Consider the following 24,096-nt stretch of genomic DNA (forward strand, 5'->3'; position numbering starts at 1 on the left):
GGAAAAGAAAAGACTACAAATAGGAATACAAAAATTATCAAAGAAAAAACATCTCTAGTAAAGGCAAATATGCAGTAAAGGTAGTGGATCAACCACCTATGAAGCTAGTATGAAGGTCAAAAGACAAAAGTACTAAAAATATCTATCTCCATGATAAGAGGTTAATGGATATATACATGCAAAAAGAGGTTAAATATGGAGGGAAAGGGAGTAAACATAAAATATGGAGGGAAGGGAGTAAAAGTGCAGAACTTTTAGTAAGAGGTCAAACTTAAGAGACCATCAACTTAATGTAGATTGCTATTTACATAGGTTATTACATACCAACCTCATGGTAATCACAAACCAGAAATCTATAATAAATACACAAAAAATTAAGAAAAAGGAAGCCAAACCAAATACTAAAGAAAGCCATCAAATCACAAGGGAAGACAGCAAGAGAAGAAGAAAGCAACAGAGAAGAACTACTAAAATAATCAGAAAAAAAGTAACAAAATGGCAATAAATACATACTTATCAATAACTACTTTAAATGTTAATGGACTAAGTGCTCCAGTCAAAAGACATATGGTGGCTGAGTGGATTAGAAAAAGACCCATATATATGCTGCATAGAAGACATACTTCAGACCTAAACACACTCACAAACTGAAAGTGAAGGGTGGAAAATGATACTCCATGCAAATGGCAATGAAAAGAAAGCTGGGGTAGCAATCCTTATATCAGACAAAATAAACTTTAAAACAAAAACTGTAACAAGAGACAAAGAAGGGCATTACATAATGACAAAGGGAACAATCCAAAAAGAGGACGTAACGTGTAAAAATCTATGCACCTGACATAGGAGTACCTAATTATATAAAGCAATTATTAACCGACATAAAAGGAGAAATTGACAGTAACACAATAATAGTAGGGGACTTTAACACTCTACATACATCAATGGATAGATCATCCAAATAGAAGATCAGTAAGGAAACACTGGCCTTAAATGACACATTAGACCAGATGGACTTAGTAGATATACACAGAACATTCCATCCAAAAACTGCAGAATACACATTCTTTTCAAATGCACATGGAACATTCTCCAGGATAGATCACACATTAGGCCACAACACAAGTCTCAATAAATTTAAGAAGACTGAAATAACACCAAGCATCTCTTCTGATCACAACAGTATGAATCTAGAAATCAACTATAAGAAGAAAACTGGCAAAGCTACAAACATGTGGAGATTAAATAAAATGCTACTGACCAACTATTGAGCCAACAAAAAACTCAAAGGAGACATCAAAAAATACCTGGAAACAAATGAAAATGAAAATATACTAAATTTATGGGATACAGCAAAAGTGGTACTGAGACAGAAGTTTATAGAATATACAGGCCTACCTCAAGAAATAAGGAAAATTTCAAATGAACAGTAACAGTACACCTAAAGGAAAGAGAAAAAGAAGAACAAACAAAGCCCCAAATCAGTAGAAGGAAGGAAATAATAAAAATTAGAGGGGAAATAAATGAAATAGAAACTAAAAAAAAAAAAAAGGAAAAAAAAATCAATGAAACTAAAAGCTGGTTCTCTGTAAAGATAAACAAAATCGACAAACCTTTAACTAGACTCACCAAGAAAAAAAGAGACAAGGCTCAAATAAATAAAACCAGAAACTAAAGAGGAGAAATTACAATGTACACCACAGAAATACAAAGCAATATAAGAGAACACTATGAAAAGCTATATGCTAACAAATTGGATAATCTAGAAGAAATGGATAAATTCTTACAATCAAACAACCTTCGCAAACCGAATCAAGAAGAAACAGAAAATCTGAATAGACTGATCACTAGTAAGGAGATCAAAACAGCAATCAAAAACTTCCCCCAAAACAAAAGTCCAGGACCAGATGGCTTCCCCAGTGAATTCTACCAAACATTCAGAGATTTCATACCTGTCCTTCTCAAACTCTTCCAAAATTTGAAGAGGAGGGGAAGCTTCCTAACGTTCTACGGGGCCAACATTACCCTGATACCAAAACCAGACAAGGACAACACAAAAATAGAAAATTACACGCCAATATCACTGATGAAAACACATGCCAAAATCCTCAACAAAACACTAGCAAATCCTTAAAATATACTAGCAAATCAAACACAACAATATATTAAAAAGATCACACACTATGATCAACTGGGATTTATTCCAGGGATATAGGGATGGTTCTACATCCTCAAATCAACACAAAACAGCATATTAACAAAATGAAGAATAAAAATCACATGATCACCTCAATAGATGCAGAGAAAGCATTTGACAAGATAAGCATCCATTTATGATAAAAATTCTGAATAAAATGGGTATAGAAGGCAAGTATCTCAACATAATAAAGGCCATATATGACAAACCCACAGCTAACATCATGCTCAAAGGTGAAAAACTGAAAGCTATCCCTTTAAGAACAGGAATAAGACAAGGATGCCCACTTCCACCACTCTTATTTAACATAGTATTGGAAGTCCTAGGCAGAGCAATCAGGCAAGAAAGAGAAATAAAAGAGATCCCAATTGGAAAGGAAGAAGCAAAACTGTCACTATTTGCAGACGACATGATTTTATATAATAAAACTCTCAGGAATCCACCAAAAAAGCATTAGAAATAATAAATGAATACAGTGAAATTTCAGGGTACAAAATCAACATCTAAAAATTAGTTGTGTTTCTACACACTAACAACGAAACAGCAGAAAGAGAAGTCAAGAATATAATCCCATTTACAATCACAACAAAAAGAATAAAATACCTAGGAATAAATTTAACTAAAGATGTGAAAGATCGGTACACTGAAAACTATAAAATATTGTTGAATGAAATCGAAGAAGACACAAAGAAATGGAAAGATATTCCAAGTTCACGGAATGGAAGAATTTACATAGTTAAAATGTCCATACTTCCTAAAGCACTCTACAGATTCAACGCAATCCCTATCAAAGTCCCAACAACTTTTCACAGAAATAGAAGAAAAAATCCTAAAATTTAAATGGAACAACAAAAGACCCCGAGTAGCCAAAGCATTCCTGAGTAAAAAGAATGAATGGAGGTATCACACTCCCTGACTTCAAAATATACTACAAAGCTACAGTAATCAAAACAGCATGGTACTGGCACAAAAACAGACACTCAGATCAATGGAATAGAATCTAGAGTCCAGAGATAAACCCACACATCTATGGACAGCTAATTTTCAACAAGGGAACCAAGACCATATAATGGAAAAAGTGAAAGTCTCTTCAACAAATGGTGTTGGGAAAGCTGGACAGCCATATGCAAAAGAATGAAAGTAGACCATATTCTTACACCATACACAAAAAATTAACTCAAAATGGATTAAAATGGATTAAAGACTTGAATGTAAGACCTGAAACCAAAAAACTCCTAGAAGAAAACATAGACAGTCTGCTCTTTGCCATCGGGCTTAGCAGTATCTTTTTGAATACCATTTCTCACTAGGCAAGGGAAATGAAAGAAAAAATAAACAAATGGGACTCCATCAGACTAAAAAGCTTCTACACAGCAAAGGAAACCATCAACAAAATGAAAAGACAACATAACAATTGGGAGAAGATATTTGCAAATCATATATCTGAAAAGTGGTTAATACCCAAAATATATAAAGAACTCATACAAGTCAACAACAAAAAACCAACAATTAAAAAATGGGCAAAGAGTCTAAATAGAAATTTTTCCAAAGACATACAGATGGTCAACAGGCACATAAAAAGATGTTCAACATCACTAATTAATAGGGAAATGCAAATCAAAAGTACAAAAACAATTGGTCTAAGTTGTTGTGTGCATCTGGGGTGGACTGTTCCTATTGCCCCACTTTTGGTACCCAACTCTCTCGGAGGGTGCTAATTTCATCAACCCTCACAGAAGCAATAGAATCTTGCAACTGAGATTTTGTTTCTTTGGTTTCCTTTTTGTTTATGACACATAGCAATTTAATTTTCTTTCTTGAACAGTTAACTATGCATTTAAAACAATGTTTGCTATATTTCCTCCAGCATTTCCAGGTGTTTGTAGAGAACGGGTGATTTAGTAACATTGTCTATCCAATTTCTAGAATTAGAAGTCCTCATGTTTTTACATTCTCTAAAAAATAATTATAAAGTTGTTAAATACCTTTTCTACTTTGTCTTCAGAACACATCATTTCTATTTGCTTATGGCACTGTTGTTGATAGAATGATTTAAGTTCATTTTCTTTAAGTAACATTTCTAACTTCAGATATTCTTGCCTGATTTCTTCTCGATTCTGGAACAAGCAGTTCAGTATTTCTTGAAATCTACCAAAAATAAAACAGATTATAGAATCTCATTAATTTTTCGATAGATGATACAGCGTTTACTTAAAGAAATGCATGAACAAAAGAATATATACCACTCATAGAATCAGACTCAATGATAAACAGCAAACAGGTTAGAGTGACTGTTTTTCCTATTAAATTGGAAAGGGTTATTAAACTTTATTTTTACTACACCGAGTTTCTCTCTCTTTCTCCTCCAAGAAAGATCAGGTTATTAAAAAATATAGGTATTATAAGACCTCTGGTATTAGTCATATACTGTATTCTGTCTATGTAATCCAGCTGCTTAGCAAAAAAAAAATATATATATATTTTGTTTGTAGGAAAAGCATGACAATGGACCTATACTATCCCAATTGACAAGACCCCAGAAGCAGCACAGTATTGTGTGTTGTTTTGGTGTTGGCTCACTGTGAAGAAATAAGCAGTGGGTGGCATAATCACATGGTGCCTCCAAGGCCCCTTAGGGAAAGTGAGATAGCCAGTTTTTTGCTTCAGAATTTGTTATAGTGAAAAGACACCATATGGTTAGGTACCCCCTACAGCCTGGCTAAGAGTCAGCTGACACTGCTGGGACCCAAAACATCCAAGTTTACAATATGGTAAACCTAGAAAAGTCGCTCCAATGTGTTTCCTCCAAAGGATATTATAGACTTAGAGAATCAGAGTTGGGGAGTTTGACTCACATCTCCTCAAATGCATCAAGACTTCAAGTTGAATAACACCTATGAAAGCCCCAAAAGGACTTGCAATCCTGCATCTTCCAGGATCAGCACAACCTTGGTCACAGTAATATTCTAATTGTATAAAAATATATTTACACTTCTAGGTCAAAGCTCAGGTCTGAGCTTACAGTAATAGTACAAACAGTCACATATAGCAAAGCTCTCAAAGAAAAATTAACTGTGAAGCCTTCAAAATAAAACTGTAAGAAAGTATATGCATTTAAAAATAAATGTTCTTTGGCCAGAATTTTAGATATATTTGTAAGGATCTGTGGTAAAAACACTGTCAATTTACGTCAGTAGTTCTTAATGAAACTCTAGTGGGAATGAATATAAACCACAATACATCGACTTTACTGCAGTTTCCTCAAACTGATAAATATTTCATAGGAAGTATGTACGGACATTGCAATTTCATTGTATTATATTACAACAATGCTAATGCCAGGAAATGAATTGATAAGTTATCTCTAGGTTATACCCAAAGATAATTTCTTAGTTTTTCTGTAATATTTTACCCAAAGACACAGTTAAATATTTGACAATTTTTAAATTTTATGGTCCAGACTTAGTTTTTTTTTTAAAAGGAGCTCTCTAGAAACCTATCATTTTGAAACAAAAAGAGTTCTAAGGGATTGACTAATAACTATTTCCTAAGCATTTAAAACATTCAAGTAACCAGAAAATAAAAACCTTTGCCAATAATTTTAGGTGCTACATGATGAACATTAAACTCCACAATTTTCTTGGTATAGTCACAAGTGAAGTTTTATAATCACTCTGTATGCAGAACAATGGTACTTTCTTTTCATGATTTCTTTTTGAAAATTATCTTTCGAAATAGCTTTGATAGCAAATACTGTATATTCTTCCCTATATCTATTTAAACTTCATGAAAAAATTAAGTTTTTTTTAAAAGATACTTTGAAAATTCATAGCATTAAAAAGTTCTATGTAATAGTATGATTGATATGATAAAAGGCATTTCATATATTTCTTTCAGGAGACAGTTACTTTTGAGGAAAAATTACAAAGGCCGTGGGGTACATAATTTTACCATTACCTTCTTTATAAATACTAGTAAATTATTTAACATGTTGCACAAATTAAAATTCAAAGTTTTTATTGTTGGTTAAGTTGGGTTGAAATGTGAAAAATACCCACATAAATGCTTATTTCATAGCTCAGGCCATCTCCTTCCTGAATCATTTTACCAGAAGGAAAGGTTCAATAATTTAAAACCATCAACTACAGAAAAGTCTACTAATATGTAAGGTCTTAACTGGTAACTAGACCTGGTTAAGTAGTGCTGAGCACTTGCATGCAAGCAATGACTTCAAATTTGAGCAGTTGCTGACTTCTTTAATTTTCAAGGAACTTGCATCATCAAAGAGATATCTGGTTGCATGAGAACCAATCCCACATTTGACTAACAAAATGAAATAAGAACAACAACCTACTAATAGTATATCAGAGTTAAAAGCTTTCTTTGATAAGATTAAATGAATAACAAGGAACCACTTCTCCTTATTTTTTAAAACACAGTAAAGTTGGTGGGATGTAACAAAAAGCATCATAAGACTAATAAAATATAACAAATTTATCTTGACAATGGGTTGTTAGGGAGATTATTTTCAGAAAAATCTCCAGTATAAACAGAGCTCTTGTACTATAGCAATATATAGGTCAACTTTATGCTATATGAAAAACTGATTCATTGTCATTGACAGAGAAAAATAACTCTTTACTTCTTGTGATATCTGTAAAATAGTACAGTATGAAAGTAAAAGGATTAAGATTTGAAAGAGACAATTTATAGTTCTTGCCCTTATCTGTAAGTGAGGAGACAATACCCCACTTCAAATTTGAAAGGGTTGTTGTAGTGATCAGAGGAAACTAAAATGGGCCTAAAAATAATGAAAAACTACACAGCCGTCTACAAAAATAAAGTGTTATTTTTATTAGAAGTAGTTATCTCAGCATCTGGGGTCAATTAAGGCAGAAAAAATGATATTTTTCAAATCAAGAATATTTTATGGGGGCCGGCCCAGTGGCATAGTGGTTACATTCGTGTGCTCTGCTTCAGTGACCCAGGTTTCGCAGGTTCGGATCCCGGGCGTGGACTGACACACTACTTGTCAAGCCATGCTATGGTGGCATCCCATATAAAGCAGAGGAAGATGTGCACGGATGTGAGCCCAGGGCCAATCTTCCTCAGCAAAAAGAGGAGGATTGGCACCAGATGTTAGCTCAGGGCTAACCTTCCTCACCAAAAAAAAAAAAAAAAAAAAAAAAATTTGATGTAAACTTTGATACACAAATCTAATTTAAAAAAGGTTCAATTTTCAACTAGGTTGAAAGTCACTGCGAACCAGTCTTCCTTATGTACACCAAGACACCTTCTACAAACTCTAGAGTATCAAAAAGGTGTGAATTACCACTGGTTTTAAGTTGTGGTGAGTTTCTTGTACTAATGATAACAGAAAATTGGCACTGGATAATGTTAAGTAAGTTTACCTTTACTCAACTTTATCAAAGTTGAACAGATTCCTTTATTACAGGGCCTCTCAGACACTTGAACATTCTGATGTACTTTGGAAATCTCTTAGATTCCTTAAGGAAGGAGTAAATTCCGAACTTGTTTGATCCAGGAATTCCTTACTTGTCTTCTTAGAACTACTCGAGAATCACAGCTTTTGAACTAGTGTCCCATGGGGACAATTTGAAAAACTGCCTTAATTGCTTAGGGGAAAAGTACCTGTGAGTACTGTACTATTAGCAGCATTTTTTTTTTAACTTACCTGCTAAGAAGCTTAGTGGGAACCTATCAAAATTTTCAATCAATTTATATCCCTTAGAGATATCCATTCAAATAGTTAACCACTTAAACTCAATAAGAGGATTATTAGAGTTATACAGAATCAAGAAAAGGTAGATAAGATTTACATGAACTATACAAATAATGGTAATGCCAGATGCTAGCGCCTGAACGTTTGTGTACCCCGAAATTCATATGTTGAAACCTAACACCCAAGGTGACGTTAAAAGGAAGTGGGGCCTTTGGGAGGTGATCAGGTCATAAGGGCAGAGACCCCATGGATGGGATTAGTGCCCTTTTAAAAAAGGGTCCAGAGAGATCACCCTTTCCTTTGGCCATGTGAGGATTCAAGGAGAAGTCTACAACCCAGAAGAAGATCCTCACCCAACCATGTTGGCACCCTGATTGGAATTCTAGCCTCCAGAACTGTGAGAAATAAACTATTTTTTGTTTAAAGCTACCTAGTCTGTGGTATTTTGTTATAGCACCCTGAATGGACTAAGACACCAGAGGAAAAAAATACAAAAACTGCAAAAAAGTAAGTGACATAATTGGCTTTACCGTTTCCTCTCACACCTAACTCCTGGTTATCCTCACTCTCTGTATAATCACAACTAAAATTATCTGATCTCCAAAGTGGGAAATACAAAAAGTAATCAATGATTTTCTGAATTCAGTTGAGAATATATATAAAGACATACAACAAATGATGATGATAAACATAAACTATTTGACTAAATTTTAAAACTATAAAATCCTCAAAATGAGATCTTAATGTCATTTTTACCTTTCAATTTCTTTTTCCTGAGGGTTTGAAATCATTAACTTTGCTTTGTTATTTTCATCAGTAAAGGCTTTCTGTTCTTCATAGGCTTTTAGTTTTTCTTTTAACTTTAAAATCTAGTAGAGAGAAACACTAGTTAAAATACAAAACAAATTATTTGTCTCCATTATACATGGCCACAGCAAAATTTTAGCTATGAAAAATAACTGAACAAACTGTGATAGGAAAACATATCAAGTTTTTAGACAGTTAGGATTGCAGAATCCCACAAATGAGGAACTGAGGGAGATCAGCACAACAATGTAAAGAGTAGACATACCTCTTCCTTCTGCTCATTACAGATCTTTACATACTGAGTTATATGATTGTCAAGGTTAAGAACATTGCTCTTCAACTGTTAAAAGATAGAAATTACGATTGCTTATATATAGAGATAATAATCAGTTATACACAAGCAAAATGGCATTACATCCTCATTAATTCAGTTCCATTAATTCAAAATTTGTGACCATCACGACCATGTGACAATCATGATTAATTATGCTCATGTTTAAAATCTATGACAACAGGATATGCTGAGCACATTAATAATGTAATTGAAATTACAAAGAAATTGCTTTACCATCTGAGAAAAGGTACTTTTAAGAACTTGCAAAGCATTCATTCACAATATAATAAAAATTGCCTACTTTCTTTTTCCTTTGACATCTGAGAAATTCAGAGATAATTTTAAGTTCAACCCATTTGTAACTTCAACTAGCTTTTAATGAGTTAGTACGTTTTATCCTTTTTATAATAGTATGGGCCAGCCCAATGGTAGCTATGGAACAGTGGAAAGAACATCAAACATAAGTCCAAATACTTGATTTCAAGGCCCTCCCCACTTCTCACTTAACTGACTTAGAATTTGGTACTTAAAACTCTGAGCATGGGATTCCTCAACAGTCAAGCAGAGCTAAAAATGCCTTTCTCAGTGGCTTGGTGTAAGGATTACATTAAAAATGTGTGTGAAAAACCTTTGTATATCCATATAGTACAATCTTCACCAATTAATCCTATAAACAGTATATGAACACTTCTCTATGGAAGACAATAACCCGCTCAACTTCACACAACAGGAGTAGCAGAGGGGTAAGCAGGAAGAGAAGGCATCACACCAGGTGAACTCTAGGTCTCTTCTAACCCTGAGACCCTGTGATTATAAACATATATCATGCATGACTTACATTTTTTTAAATTATCTCAAAGTATTGGTAAAAATACTGATCTAACCAATCATCATTATATTGCTGGAGCTACACAGAGATTGGTTATATCAATATCATGAATGTGGAAATAAATTATTTAAAAAAGGTTATTTACTTTATAAACTGAGGCAAATATTATATTTTACAGATAAAGTGACAGAGGCTTGGAGAGATTAGCTAACATGTTCAAGGTTTTCAGGCAGAAAGTGTTGGTGCTGGGCTAAAGCAGAGCATCATCCTTGGCTGCAACAAATGCGTTAAGGCCTTAATCAATTACTCCAGGATGCCATCAAAACATCACGTGCCACGACGTGAAAAAGGTTAGAAAGAAAGGCACTCAAGCACCCTAGATCCCAAAAGACTAAATAATAGTATATATTATATGTGCAATCAAGGTGTGTAATGATTTGTCTAAGTTAATGTGCAATTAACCAGGTTAGAAAAGACATTTCTAACCCTGTTTCCTAACTCATTAGTAGAGATACAACTCTAATATTTTGTTAGAATTATAAAAATAATATGCCCACACAACAAAGGCAGAGTAAACACACTTACAGAAGATTTAATGTTCTTTGCACGGTTAGCATACTTAAGAGTGTTATACGTGTCATCGTGGAACACAGAGGAAGGACTAACAGCAGCTATCATTATAGTTTGACAGTTTCCTCCAAAAGAATCCTTTAACAAGCGAGTGAGCTTACTATTTCTGTAAGGAATATGCTGATTCTTTCTCTGAAAGAACAAAAAAAGAATTCTTATGTCATTTTCCACATTTAAATGCAAACCTGCTACCACTTCACTATACGAATTTAAGCATTGCCCAACTTTGCCCAGACTTATGATATAATTGGTGATCAAAATGATGATAATGAATCTTATGGGACTATTCAGTGAATACATAAAACAAATATCCTATTTAAAGATTATATCTCCATCTGAAAAAGTATAAACTTTAGTTAATAAAAAAATCAGGGGCTTGCACGGTGGCACAGTGGCTAAGTGCGCACACTCTGCAGGTTCAGATCCCGGGCACGGACATACACACTGCTTGTCAAGCCATGCTGTGGCAGACATCCCACATATAAACTAGAGGAAGATGGACATGGATGTTAGCCCAGGGCCAATCTTCTCAGCAAAAAGAGGAGAATGGGTAACAGATGTTAGCTCAGGGCTAATCTTCCTCACACACACACACACAAAATCAATATTGGTTCATTAGTTGTGATACGTGTACCACATTGATGTGAGATTTTTTTTTTGCGAGGAAGATCAGCCCTGAGCTAACATTCATGCCAATGCTCCTCTTTTTGCTAAGGAAGACTGGCCCTGGGCTAACATCTGTGCCCATCTTCCTCCACTTTATATGGGATGCCGCCACAGCACGGCCTGACAAGCGGTGCACTGGTGCGCGCCCGGGATCCGAAGCCGGGCCGCCAGCAGCAGAGCGCACATACTTAACCGCTATGCCACGGTGCCGGCCTCCTATGTGAGATGTTAACAACAGGGGAGGGCCAGTCCCAGGTGGCCTAGTGGTTAAGTTTAGCGCGCTCCACTTCAGCGGCCCAGGTTTGGTTCCTGGGCGTGGATCTATACCAATTCTCTGTCAGTGGCCATGCTGTGGCAGTGGCTCACGTACAAAAAAAGGAGGAAGACTGGCAATGGATGTTAGCTCAGGGGGAATCTTCCTCAGCAAAAGCACAAAACAAACAAAAACAAAAGGGGAAACTGAGTGTGGGGTACATTTAACAAAATCTTTCTGTATTATCTTAGCAACTTTTCTGTATCTAAAAGTATTCAAAAATAAAATGTCTATTTAAAAAATCTCCATTCATTTTTTAAAAAGAAATTAAAATACAAAAGTAATATATGCCCTATACAAATACATGAAAGGAATAATAAGAATTCTGCACGGCACAGAGCTACTTCTCTTGTTAAATAACCCTCTAACATGGATACGAAATGAATTATAATTACAATCTTACAGATACTTCATGTGAAAGCACACCAGAGTTCTAGGAGAACTTAATTTTTCTAGCTGTTCTTTTACTTAAAAGATACAATTCTGATTTTAAAGTAAGAAATTTTCCGAAAAGTAAAAGCTCTCTATAAAAATAGAGCATTATACTGTTAAGCTAAAAGCACCCTTATGCTATCCAGTGTAAATCTTTCCCATTACAAAAGAGGAAAATGAAGCTCAGCCACAAGTGAAATGACTTGCCTCAGGTCACAGTGCTGGGAATTCAGAGAGCTAGAAATGGGCCCTAGGTCTCTGAACTCCCAGTAGTACTGTGCTTTCCACCGTAGCAGTCTTTCCCAAACAGTGTGGAATGTGCACTGTTGGTGCTACCTGAAACGACTTTACATGTACAAGACACGCATTAACCACTGACTCATAAATGACTCAACAGGAGTCAACTACTAAAAGTGAAGTCGGTATGGAAAAAATGCTATGAATGGCTTAAGTTTAGAAAACCAGTCTCTATACTATGCTGTCTGCTTATACGTTTGAGATTTTAACTTAGACTATAAAAGACATCTTGCTTTTGAAATCTTCATGTGATTTTAGTAACTTGCCTTGTTTTTAAGACTCCTTAAATCATTTCAATATACTTCATACTAAATCAAAATGCAACATTTTGAAGAGTTTAATAGTAATTTTCCTAAAGCTTTTGAGCCTGGTTTGAACTTAAATGATCATATTGTAACTTTAAAAAAAAGGAAGACATTTTTACAAATACAGAAATTGTCAAATATGCTATGTTTTAGTAAGCACTTTTGGCATATAATAGATGTAAAATATTTTTAAATGCCCCAAAGGCATCTAGTAAACATTATCCTATTAGATGATTTAATTATATTTTATATCTCAAGTCCTTCTTCCTCTCTAAGAAAAATCAACATTAATATTGAACCAAATCTTACAGTATATAAAATACTAACGAGAACAGAATTTAGTTTTTCTATGTGTTTTTTGTGTTCATGCCAATTCAATTATCATGCTTGCTGTGTAGTGATCATTAAATGGTCATTTTAAAAATAAAGTTCAAAATAAGTGATGAGAAAGTACTATAAAATATTAACTATAAATCTGATTTAACAGTTTTCATTCAACAAATTCTGATTATTAAACTAGAAATTAAAAAAATACAAACACCATAGCTTTATTTGATATGCTAGGCTCTCAGAGGTCTTTTCTATGTACATTAACATTATTGGTATACCCCTAAAATTTCATTTATAATAGACCTTTAAAACAAAATTATATTAAGTAGTATCTTTCTAGGAATTGTACGTATTTCAATATTTCAAAATATTTAAACAAATAAACATACAGTATCTACCTTTGTATCTGCTAAGGCATTGATGACATTCCCAAGAGCTAAAAGTGATCGATTAATATTTGTGCCTTCTATAAACCGGATCCCTTGAGCACTTGTAGTACTGGCTCTCTCAGACCCTGCCAGATCAATGAGTGACATCTTGGCAATTCGGACATTTTGACTGATACTTGCTGTTTTGTCTTGTTGTCGCAAATAAATCTTTTTGAAATCACAGGAGAGTAGAGAAAATGAGGATAAGATTGAACAAAATTAAAAGGGAAATGTACACTTTATTTTTAAAAGAGCATGAAATCAAAATTATTTGCATTTCAAAAACAAATTGAATAAGGTACAATCTGACTTGGTTGATATCCAAGAGTATTAGAAGTAATTACCAAAGTTGAAAAAAATCTGAAAATGAAGACTTTCTATATGTATACCAGAAGGTAAATAACTCTTAGCCTGACAGAAGGTCAAAACAATAGCCATTTGTATTCTGGTAACCCTTGTCCCAGAACACAGAATTATCAGAGGGGTATCAGAGGGGTATCAGAGGGGGTGGTGGGGACACAGGTCCTTTAGAAATAATATTCCTAAGAGAAAAACAGAGGCAGTGGTCAGAATGTTTTGCATGTCTCCAGGGACTGTTCCCAATGGAGAGCTGAATTTGAATGTTGATCCAAATTGAAGAGTAAATTTGTTCCAATTCTCAAAGTTGTTGTATGTCATTATAATTAAGAAAATGTCACACATAAAAAAGACAGTAAAGTATACTTGTCATGTTCAATGGCTCATTAGAGTAAAGCATAATTTATTTAACTATTTTAAGCCACTTTGTAGTTTAACTGTAATAAATTAGGTGGCAAACTCAAAGAGAAGGTTAGCTATTACTCCATTATAAAACCGTTTTGTTAAATTTTCTTATAAAGCAGGGTCTAAGATATTTTGGAGAAATCTCAAGTGTCACAGATAAACATTTCTCTCAACACTACTGATAAATGAAGTCAGCGTTAAGAAAAGATAAGATCAATAAAATTTTGTGGACTAGAGACTTTCTGAATGACTTGATGGCCTCAGATATGAATTCTTTCAACTGTAATAATTTTTTTCATAAAATGAGTTCCACATAGCATAATCTATAATGAAGCTATATAATCATTTGGATTTTAACAGGACTAGAAACTACAAGAAACAATAGCTACTAACCTATGCTTTAGTTCTTTCTTTTAAAAAGTGAATCAGTATCATCCCAATTTATTGGTTCTGTAAATATAGATGTGTAAAGAGAAAGTTTGCTCTGATATAAGATTATCTCTTGGAAAGATGAAATATTTTCACCAGCTTAAAAAAAGAAAACAAGAAAAAAACCCTCCAACACTACCACTTTACTATATCCTATATCTTCACACAGGTAGAAATATACATTTCTGATTTACATCATCTCAATTCTAAATGTTCTTGATAGAATCATCTCAAAGCTGCAAAGTAAAGGAAGTGCTGAGAAGCAGAGAAATCAGCAGATGAAGAGATTTTTTTTGTATCTGTGAAAACTACTATCCATGAATTTGGTTTCATTTATTTTAAATTCAATTTTAAAAGTGACAGTCTAGTGGCCTGTTACCTGGAAAACAGCATGAGAACGAGAAGATGTAGCATTCATATCAGTGGGATGCTGTGTCCTGTTTTTGTTTCCATTATCCAATAACTGTAAAATTTCCTCTGAGGATTTGGGCTAGAGAAGTTTAAGTTGAAGAAAAATATACAAATTAGCCATCTATCTTTAAATTTTTTAATAAACTTTCAACAAGCAAGAAGACTTTTAAAGGTAAAATGAAAGCTAAGAAAATGCTTTCTATAAATTAAATCTCATTCAATATTGACTGTGTATCATTTGCTTGGAACTTTGGTGTTATATGAGGAATAAAAGATAAAATCTTGTATCTCTGAGATAAAATACAGATGCATTAAGCAGAATAATACACAATATTAAATGTTCAAATAGATTTTTTAAAAGAAAAGCTCATTCAATTATTTCAAATGGAAACAAAATAAGACTGAAGACATACTCAGATTATTTTAACTCTGTACTTCATTACTTTTCTTCTTTCCCAGATACAATGGAAAAGAAGTAAACGGCTAAATAATCACACACACTATTCAGTCAAGGGAAAAAGAAGTTTATAAACATACCTGATGTAAAGTCAACCCCTGAACGACCACCCCTTTTTGGGCATCTTCCCGGACAGCAAGTGGTCCTGAATTTACTAAGAGGTCACGAATCTGTTCATTATAGACCTTAAAATCAAAAGACTGCTTTAGCACTGATGTTGAAACAATAGTCCTAACATCACACACATGCACACATTGCTGATTTAAGGTTATATTGGAGTTTTATCTTAAAGTCAAGCAGCAGCTCATTTTCATTCATCTCACCCCTTCTACACCACGTTGCCATTGATTTTCTACCATCTGAGAAAACAGAAGAATTTGATGACCTAGGTTTAAAACTGTAATTTAAAGGCAGAGTCATTATACCCTCACCCCATAATTCCTAACTTGGTGACTACAGTGAAAACAGAAATAAGATAGCTGGAACTGCCTTTTCCTATTTCCTGGAACTATACGAGACACATGGTCTTCGGAAATTCTAGAGGATCTGAAATGTAAGTTATATAGAAGTGGCATGGTGCTTACTTACAATCTTGTAATAAATAAATCTTCATATTTATTATTTCACGATGCCCAAGCTGTCCAAACATTTTAAATTGTAGAGCTTAAAAATGAAAGAAAACCCATATTCAAGGATGGATGGTATTTATTTCATTTATCCTTCAATTACATTAAGTTTACCACATAATTCTTTTCTTTTTTTTTTTTTTGTGAGGAAGATCAGCCCTGCGCTAACATCCATGCCAATCCTCCACTTTTTGCTGAGGAAGACTGGCCCTGAGCTAACATCATCTATTGCCCATCCTCCTCCTTTTTTCCCCCAAAGCCCCAGTAGGTACTTGTATGTCATAGTTGCACATCCTTCTAGTTGCTGTACGTGGGATGCTGCCTCAGCATGGCTGGAGAAGCGGTGCGTCGGTGCGTGACCGGGATCTGAACCCGGGCCGCCAGTAGTGGAGCACGCGCACCCACCCGCCAAGCCAGGGGGCCGGCCCCTAACACATAATTCTTAAAGATAAATTCCCTAATGGAAACATCCCCCCCCCCCGCCCCACTAATCTTGCCCTAAGTGGTTAAGTGATTTGTCCATGGTCACAAAGGTAATAGTAGAGCAGGATTGGAGCCCAGATCTCCTCTCTCTCTACTGCATGGCATTGAATACACATGTGTATTCTATATCTCTGGCAAGTTTTTCTTAGTAATTTCTGTAAGTAATGCATAGAAATAGTACTATTGACCTGATTTTATGAATTTATTGAAGGTACTAAGTTTTCTACTTGCCAACCAAATGATAATTACAACTATTACTAAGATTTAAAAAAAGATACAAAATTAAGTCTTTAAGAATTATTTTGTGTAAGTTATTTCTATGTTCTAATGAATAGCCCACAGTGATAATTCATTGCTGGTAAAATTTTCTACAATGAATGATAACCATTTTTAAACGTACTATACTCTTTTTTCCTTTTTTTTTGGCTTGAGGAAGATTTGCCCTGAGCTAACATCTGTGCCAATCTTCCTCTATTTTGTATGTGGGTTGTGGCCACAGCATGGCCACAGATGAGTGATGTAGGTCTGCACCGGGGAACTGAACCTGGGCCACCAAAGAGGAGTGTGCCGAACTTAACCACTAGGCCACGGGCCAGCCCCACTAAACTCTTAAAAGAAGTAAAATAACAATATGAAGAGATCATTTTTTGGTTCTTATTTTTCTGATAAGCACCAGTCACTTTTCTTATGCTTCCTTTTACTCACTTCAATCATACAAAACATACAATTAGAACAATCACTCTCAAGCCAGTTTATGCATCAGAATCACCTGGGAGCTTTTAAAACACACAGATGCCTCGGCCACAATCCAGATCTATTAAATTAAAATGTCCAGGGGTGAGGCCTAGGCATGTCTATTTTTAAAAAGCTCCATGGCCAATACTGGTGCACAGCCTGAGTGAAAACCATTAGATTAGACACTGCCTTATCGTTCATCAAAGGAAAGCAGATTAAAAGAAAGGAAAAACAATTAAAAACATTATAAAAACAACCAAACTTCAAAATTCTCCCCATTATAAAAGGAACTAAGAAAGAAAGAATGAATACTGCCATGCTCTTTTCCTAAGTTCAAAACAATTCTTTTCAATATATAACTGTAGAAAATGAGTTTTACTTCTCTTTTATCTCCAAGTTCTACAGTGACAAAATTTTTAGCAACATACATAATTTTATTTTTTTTGAGAAAGAGTGGCCCTGAGTTAACATCTGTTGCCAATCTTCCTCCTTTTTTCCATTTTTTTCTCCCAAAAGCCCCAGTAGATAGCTGTATGTCATAGTTGTATATCCTTCTATTTCTATATGTGGGATGCTACCTCAGCACGGCTTGATGAGTGATGCGCAGGTCCGCGCCCAGGATCCAAACCAGTGAACCCCGGGCTGCCAAAGCCGAGTACGAGAACTTAACCACTGTGCCACCAGGCCGGCCCCGCAACGTACGTAATTTTAATCAGTTTTTGAAATGTGAAGAAACTCTCTCAGTAGGACCAAACTATAGGATGTGAATAAGTGAGGTGTGACTACCAGAAATTTTCTGACATCACAAATGAACAGGCAGTAAGAATAGGGATATATGTTTCTGCATTGGTTTCTGAAACACTGTCTGAACAAAAAGTTAGAGTGCTTGCTGCTTAGTTATGATTTGCTGAATGTCAGCTATTATTAAGAGGGTAGGAGGCCTCAAAGAATGATGGGGTATGTCAAAACAACACAAGAGACACATGAAGGCGCCTTGACTGGTCAAATCTGGCACAATTTGAGTATACAAATTAATTACAGAAAGGGATTATAATCTATTGAATAATGTTAAGAATCCACGAGTCCATACTGATACAATAAAGGAAAAGGAAAGCTCTTCCTTACAGTAGAAAGTCAATGAATAAACATAGAAGAAATGATGGAATTTAAAAATCACTGTATCTACCATCATAATAATAACTGCTTCAAGCATGAATCATCAGTGGATGCTAATACTCACAGATGAAAGTTTGAGGAATAAGAAGATATTTATTTTTTTTTAAAATTTAATTTAATTTTTTTTTGTGAGGAAAATCAGCCCTCAGCTAACATCTATTGCCAATCCTCCTCCTTTTTCTTCCCCAAAGCCCCAGTAGATAGTTGTATGTCATAGTTGCACATCCTTCTAGTTGCTGTATGTGGGACGCAGCCTCAGCACGGCCGGAGAAGCGGTGTGTCGGTGTACGCCTGGGATCCGAACCTGGGCCGCCAGTAGCGGAGTGCGCGCACTTAACCGCTAAGCCACGGGGCCAGCTCAGAAGATATTTACATTGTCTCCTTACAAGGTACTTATTAAATATAAAGGGTAAAAGTAGTATTTTATAGTGGAGAAACTTTGCAAATACCAGCATGATGAAACTGATCAGAGTTAACATAGCCAGTAATGGGACTAACCAACCACATAAGCCTCTTCATATGATGCCATAAGAAAAGCTCAACATCACTTCTGTGCTGTTCTTGCCAGGGCATAACCTGAATCTAATCATGACAAACCCAAACTAAGGGTTTTATGACAGCAAAATAAAATACAAAGAATGAAAAAAATATTCCAGATTAAGGAGACTAAAGAAATAGGACAGCTGAATGCAATTCATGATCTTAGATTTTCTTTTTCAATAAAGGGTATTATTTGAATAATTAGCAAAATCTCATTAAAGTCTACAGATTAGATAATAGTGTTGTATCTGTTAATTTCCTGATTTTGTTAACAATTCAGTGGTTATTTAAGAAAATTTCCTGTTTTTACAAGTCTGTAACTTAAACAGTTCAGAAAAAAGAAATACATACACATGCATACAGAGAGAGAAAGCAAAGGTAGTAAAATGTCAACAAAAGGGGAATTTGGGTGAAGGGTATCTGGAAGTTCTTTGAACTAATCTTGCTACTTTTCTATAAGTCACAAATTATGCCAAAATAAAATACTTGACAGAGAAAGAGTAAGGTGTATAACAAATGCTTAAGACCAGGAATTTTAATGATTTTATACGTTCATGCGAAAATTCCTATATGATAGAATAATTTGAATTGACCATGGAACTTCTTAAACAAAGATTTCTCAATACTATTGATTAATCTGAAGAACGATATTGCTAACTTACCTCCAGATAAGAAACTGCAATACTACATACTTTCTCTCCTTTAATCTCATCCATGGATTTATAAAGGTGCAACATCGTTAGATACATCACTCCAGGTTCAGCTGCTGATCCTAGCATCGTGTAAGTCTTCCCAGCTCCAGTGGCACCATAGGCAAGTACTGAGTTTTTATGAAAAGGGATCAAAGTGCTTTGTTATGACATACAACATTACTATACCCACTGTCTAGTGGATAGTTTCATTTGGATATCCTGAAGAGTAACTTTAAACCCAATAGATCCAAAATTAATTTACAGCTTTATCCTTAAAACCTGGGAATTTTAGCACAAATCTACTCTTACTCCTATATTCTCTATTCTGATTAATGGTACTGTCATCTACCCAACCCCCCTCACCTGCTCCCTTTCTTCTAGCAATCTTATAAATTTTAATTAATTATCAGTTTCCCTACCTATTAGTCTCAATCTTCTTTAATCCATCCCTTAGAATTTGTACAGTTATTTTTATGAAAATGAAATCTGAATATGTTAAACCTTCTTAATTGTTCCACAGTCCTACATGAGAAAGTTCAAATTCCTCACCTTGGAATATTATCAGGCACTCTAAGAGAGGGCGCCTGGTTATCACTCCAGCCTATTTCTTCCTTGCTATGGTCTAGATATATTAGATTATTCGATGTTCTCTGCATGTGCTGCTCCTTTTCTACTTCCCCGCCTTTGCCCTGGAGAGTCCTTCTGCTCAATCCAGCTGGAAAAGTTCAACCTGTTCTAAATATTCAGCATAAACGTCACTTTCCTATGCATTCCCTGACCCTCTTAGGCAGAAATGTCTATCCCTCATTCGAGCCCTCAGTAGATGATGCACATCCTTTTATTCTAGCATGTATCACATTGTTTTTCTAATTGTGAGCTTCACCAAGGCAGAGGCCACATATCCTTCACACCCAGCTAGTCATCTGGCACAAAGCAGGAACTCAACACACGTTTGCTGAACGAATGAATTCCAGATAGAAGCCATTTATAAAATTTCTTTTAAATTCTTGTTTTAGGCAAATTACTTGTTTTCAAGATTCTATCCAGTACAACTTAAAGGTGATATGTTTTTTAAATGCCCCCCCCCCACACACACACAAATACACTGAATTACATATGGCAAACACCCAACATAATATTCAGTTCGGGCAATAAGCCCTCTTACTATTATTACCGGTGAGAATATTTTTATAAGTTAAATCTCTCCGATAAGCTAAATGTTAACAAACTACAAAAATACTTTTCAGTAGAATGAATTAAACTGATGTATGTTTCATTTTGTTCTATTTTATGTAAATCAGTAGTGCATCAAGAAGTCTTTAGACAGCTGGATGAGAATATAAAGTAAAGCCAAGAAGAAATCAAAGATTCAGCATTAGTTTGGTAGAGTTTTTTTCATGTGGAATCAAGAAAAATTTAAAAAGTCTCTAGAGGCAATATGGAGTTTCATGAATGAGGTAAAGACTATCTGCTTAAAAATGAGAATCATAGCAGTTCTAATCAATAAACCACATTCCATTCTTGCTTGACCAAGAGGGTGAGTCTTCTGTAATAAAACTGAATGAGCCAGCAAAAGACAGTGAAACATGTTACAGCTTTGGCATATCTTAAAGAAAATGTCATAAACTATGGTAATTACAAAAATAAGATATTAATAATGGTGTTAAGTGCCTTGTAAATATTGAATTAACTGGCCTTTTGGATATCTCCCTTTCTAGGAAATCAACATGGCCGTTTTGAAAGGCAAATGATTACAGGTCTATCCAGTGCACTAGCGACGGTTTTTGGGCTGAAGATATACTAAAATAGCACATGATACTCAATTAACCTGGGCTTTTAACAGTTTTCTTTCAAGGTAAAGAAAAACGGTGCTGTAAAAAAATTGCCAAGTGTTCAGAAATGTCCAACTATTGCCCAGGGATAGGCAGCTGTAGAGGTAAGCAGTGGGAATACTTATGAATACAAATTGTGAGAAATCTGATATCAATTGCAAGAAGCATGTAGTTTAATAACATAGAAAATTGAAAGGGTGACTGTCTATAGGGACCATAGGAAGCCCTGGAAGAGAAAGTTTCACAAATTATATAGTTATATATGATTAAATTTCAAAGAAAGACTACATTTACAGTCTACTGAACTTAAGAATTTTTAGCAACAAGCACCTTAAAATTGATTATATTTAGAAGAAAGGGCCAAGTAGATGACTCTACTAATGTAAAACTGAAATCAGATGAAAAAATTAAACCCCAATTGAAACAATTACCTGTGCAATTATATCCATTCAAAAAACTTCGAAGAATTGGCTTAGTAGTGTGTTCAAAAACTTCCAATTGAGTTGAAGTTTCATCAAAAACAGCATCAAATACAAATTTAAGATCCTTATTTTGTCTCTTTGTAATATCTCGATTTGTAATTTTTTTTCCATGAAAAAAATGGATTTCTTCTTGTTTGGGATCAAAAACTAGGATATGCTTATCCACAACATGGACCACTTTATGGAATCCAGATGCCTTTTCTTTTGTGTTTTCAGGACGCACTCGAACAACTACTTTCATGTGGTGACACAGGTCTTCCTCAGTGATAGACATTGTTGATGATGTTGATTCCTCTGGTTGTGCGAACACCTGAATATTTCTCTGAAGTTAAAAAGGAAAATAAAATATTAATATTAGTTCTACTTGTATGCAAAATGACTGGTTATGTAGTATTCATTAAGAAAAGGTGTTAATTCTGTTCCACTCACCTGGTAAATATTACTGAAAATATATATGGCCTACATTTTTTACTTCATGTCTTATTGCTCTCCTCTTTGCTAACTCCATTCCAGCTAACACACCAAGGACCCCTGCAGGGTCTTTCCACTAGCCATTCTCTCTATTGCCAAGTGCTTTACTCAATATCTGTATGATTCCTTCAAGTCCTTGTTCAAATGTTGCGCTCCTGCCTACGCTTATTAAAACAGCCTACCCAATTCCTAATCACCCTTATACTGCTCTATTTTTTTCCCAAAGCAGATACCACATCCTAATATATTTTTTACTTATTGTGTTGTTTATTTTCTCTCTTCCAGTTAAACTATGAGCTCTTTAAGGGCATATATTTTTTTTAAATCTGTTTTGCTTATGGATGTGTTCCAAGAGCCTAAAACAGTGCCTGGCACATGCTAGATAGACACTCTACAAATATTAGATGAATAAATAAATTAGTGAATACTAAAGGTTTTTTTGTTTGTTTGTTTTTTCTTGGTCTTAACTTAGATTCTAGATTTTCTGGATAGTTAAGGCTCCCAAATCATTGATCTTTGTTAGTTTATCTTTACTTTTCTTGTTTTTTATGTGAGGCAGCCATATAATAGACCATAATTTTTAAACCTGTTATCATTGATGTACCCTAAACTTGCATAATTATAGAGCAGAGACTAGGATCTATATTCAGAGATTAGGATCTCTCTGAATACACCACGGGGTATATACCATCTCTATCACCTTCATACCTGGGCTAGCTAATTGATGCATCCTTGGAACTATTTTTAACCCTATGCGTCTCTGAGATACAGGCAGAAACCAGCTTGGTTGTATCAATTTCCACCGCCAAGAGGCTTGCAGCCAAGATCACTTTTACTAAAAATAGTTCACAAGCCAAGGCTCTCCCTTCATTACCTTGATATGATTCTGAGAGATCCTTTCCTGTCCATTCCCATGACCTAAATTAAAATAGTGCTGGAGCCCTTGTGAAAATCAAAGCTAGGTTTTTGGGTAGCCTAGCTGTGATTATATACGGTTTACTTAGTGTTTGAGTTTAAGTGGAAGCCCAGGGTCCGACTAATATTTTAGGTAAAGAGATTCATCAGATTATGTGACATAATCTGATCACTCTCACTGCTGCATAGATAACATATTATAGGGAATAAAGACTAGTGAGGCCATTAAAGTAATAAAGACAAGATATGATGTTGTCAACTCAGAAGAGGGTAGTGTTCAGATTCTGCATGTATTCTGAAGGTAAAGACAGTAGAATTTCCTGATAGATGTGGGGGTACGAGAGAAAGACAAGATTCAAGAATAACTCCAAAGTTCTTGGTCTAAGTGTTGGAAGAATGGAGTAGCCATCAACTGAGATGGAAACAACACAGGGTAGAGCAGATTTTGGGAAGAAGATCAGGAGTTCAGTTCTGGACATCCTAAATTTGAAAAGTTTACTAGACATGCAGGTGGAAATGTTGAGGCAGTTGGAGGCAGAGTTAAGAAAGTAAAGGCTGTCCTCAGAGTGTTAATGCTATCTGAAGCTTTTAAAAGTTTTTAAAGCTGCAAATGGCATTAAGATTTTGGGGGAACCTTTAAATCAAGGAGGAGAGAATGATCAATTGTGTTAAATACTCTTAATATGTTAAGTACTTACTAAGAAGTAACCATGAGGTTAAGCAACACAGAGGCCAAAGAGAAGAGCAATTTGGGAGGAATGGTGGAACAAAAGCCTG

General features: G+C 34.9%; 1 protein-coding gene across 3 annotated transcripts in view; it reads right to left on the reverse strand.

The window, feature by feature from the left end:
- The window catches only part of KIF18A (kinesin family member 18A), a 90,110-nt gene that overhangs the window by 58,687 nt on the left and 7,327 nt on the right, over positions 1 to 24,096 (reverse strand). For 2 of the 3 annotated variants that reach the window (XM_058546175.1, XM_058546176.1), the window contains exons 2-10: positions 21,883 to 22,255; positions 19,590 to 19,747; positions 15,448 to 15,552; positions 14,879 to 14,989; positions 13,279 to 13,476; positions 10,493 to 10,669; positions 9,010 to 9,084; positions 8,694 to 8,806; positions 4,180 to 4,342 (exon numbers count right to left, since the gene is read on the reverse strand). In XM_058546175.1, coding sequence (XP_058402158.1) covers positions 4,180 to 4,342; positions 8,694 to 8,806; positions 9,010 to 9,084; positions 10,493 to 10,669; positions 13,279 to 13,476; positions 14,879 to 14,989; positions 15,448 to 15,552; positions 19,590 to 19,747; positions 21,883 to 22,207 — 1,425 coding nt within the window. In that variant the 5' untranslated portion in view covers positions 22,208 to 22,255. Of the gene's footprint in view, positions 1 to 4,179; positions 4,343 to 8,693; positions 8,807 to 9,009; positions 9,085 to 10,492; positions 10,670 to 13,278; positions 13,477 to 14,878; positions 14,990 to 15,447; positions 15,553 to 19,589; positions 19,748 to 21,882; positions 22,256 to 24,096 lie in introns of those variants that run through there. The other variant, XM_058546177.1, reaches the window with a different exon arrangement.

The sequence above is a fragment of the Diceros bicornis genome, chromosome 7, assembly GCF_020826845.1.
Source record: "Diceros bicornis minor isolate mBicDic1 chromosome 7, mDicBic1.mat.cur, whole genome shotgun sequence".
Taxonomy (NCBI): Eukaryota; Metazoa; Chordata; class Mammalia; order Perissodactyla; family Rhinocerotidae; genus Diceros; species Diceros bicornis.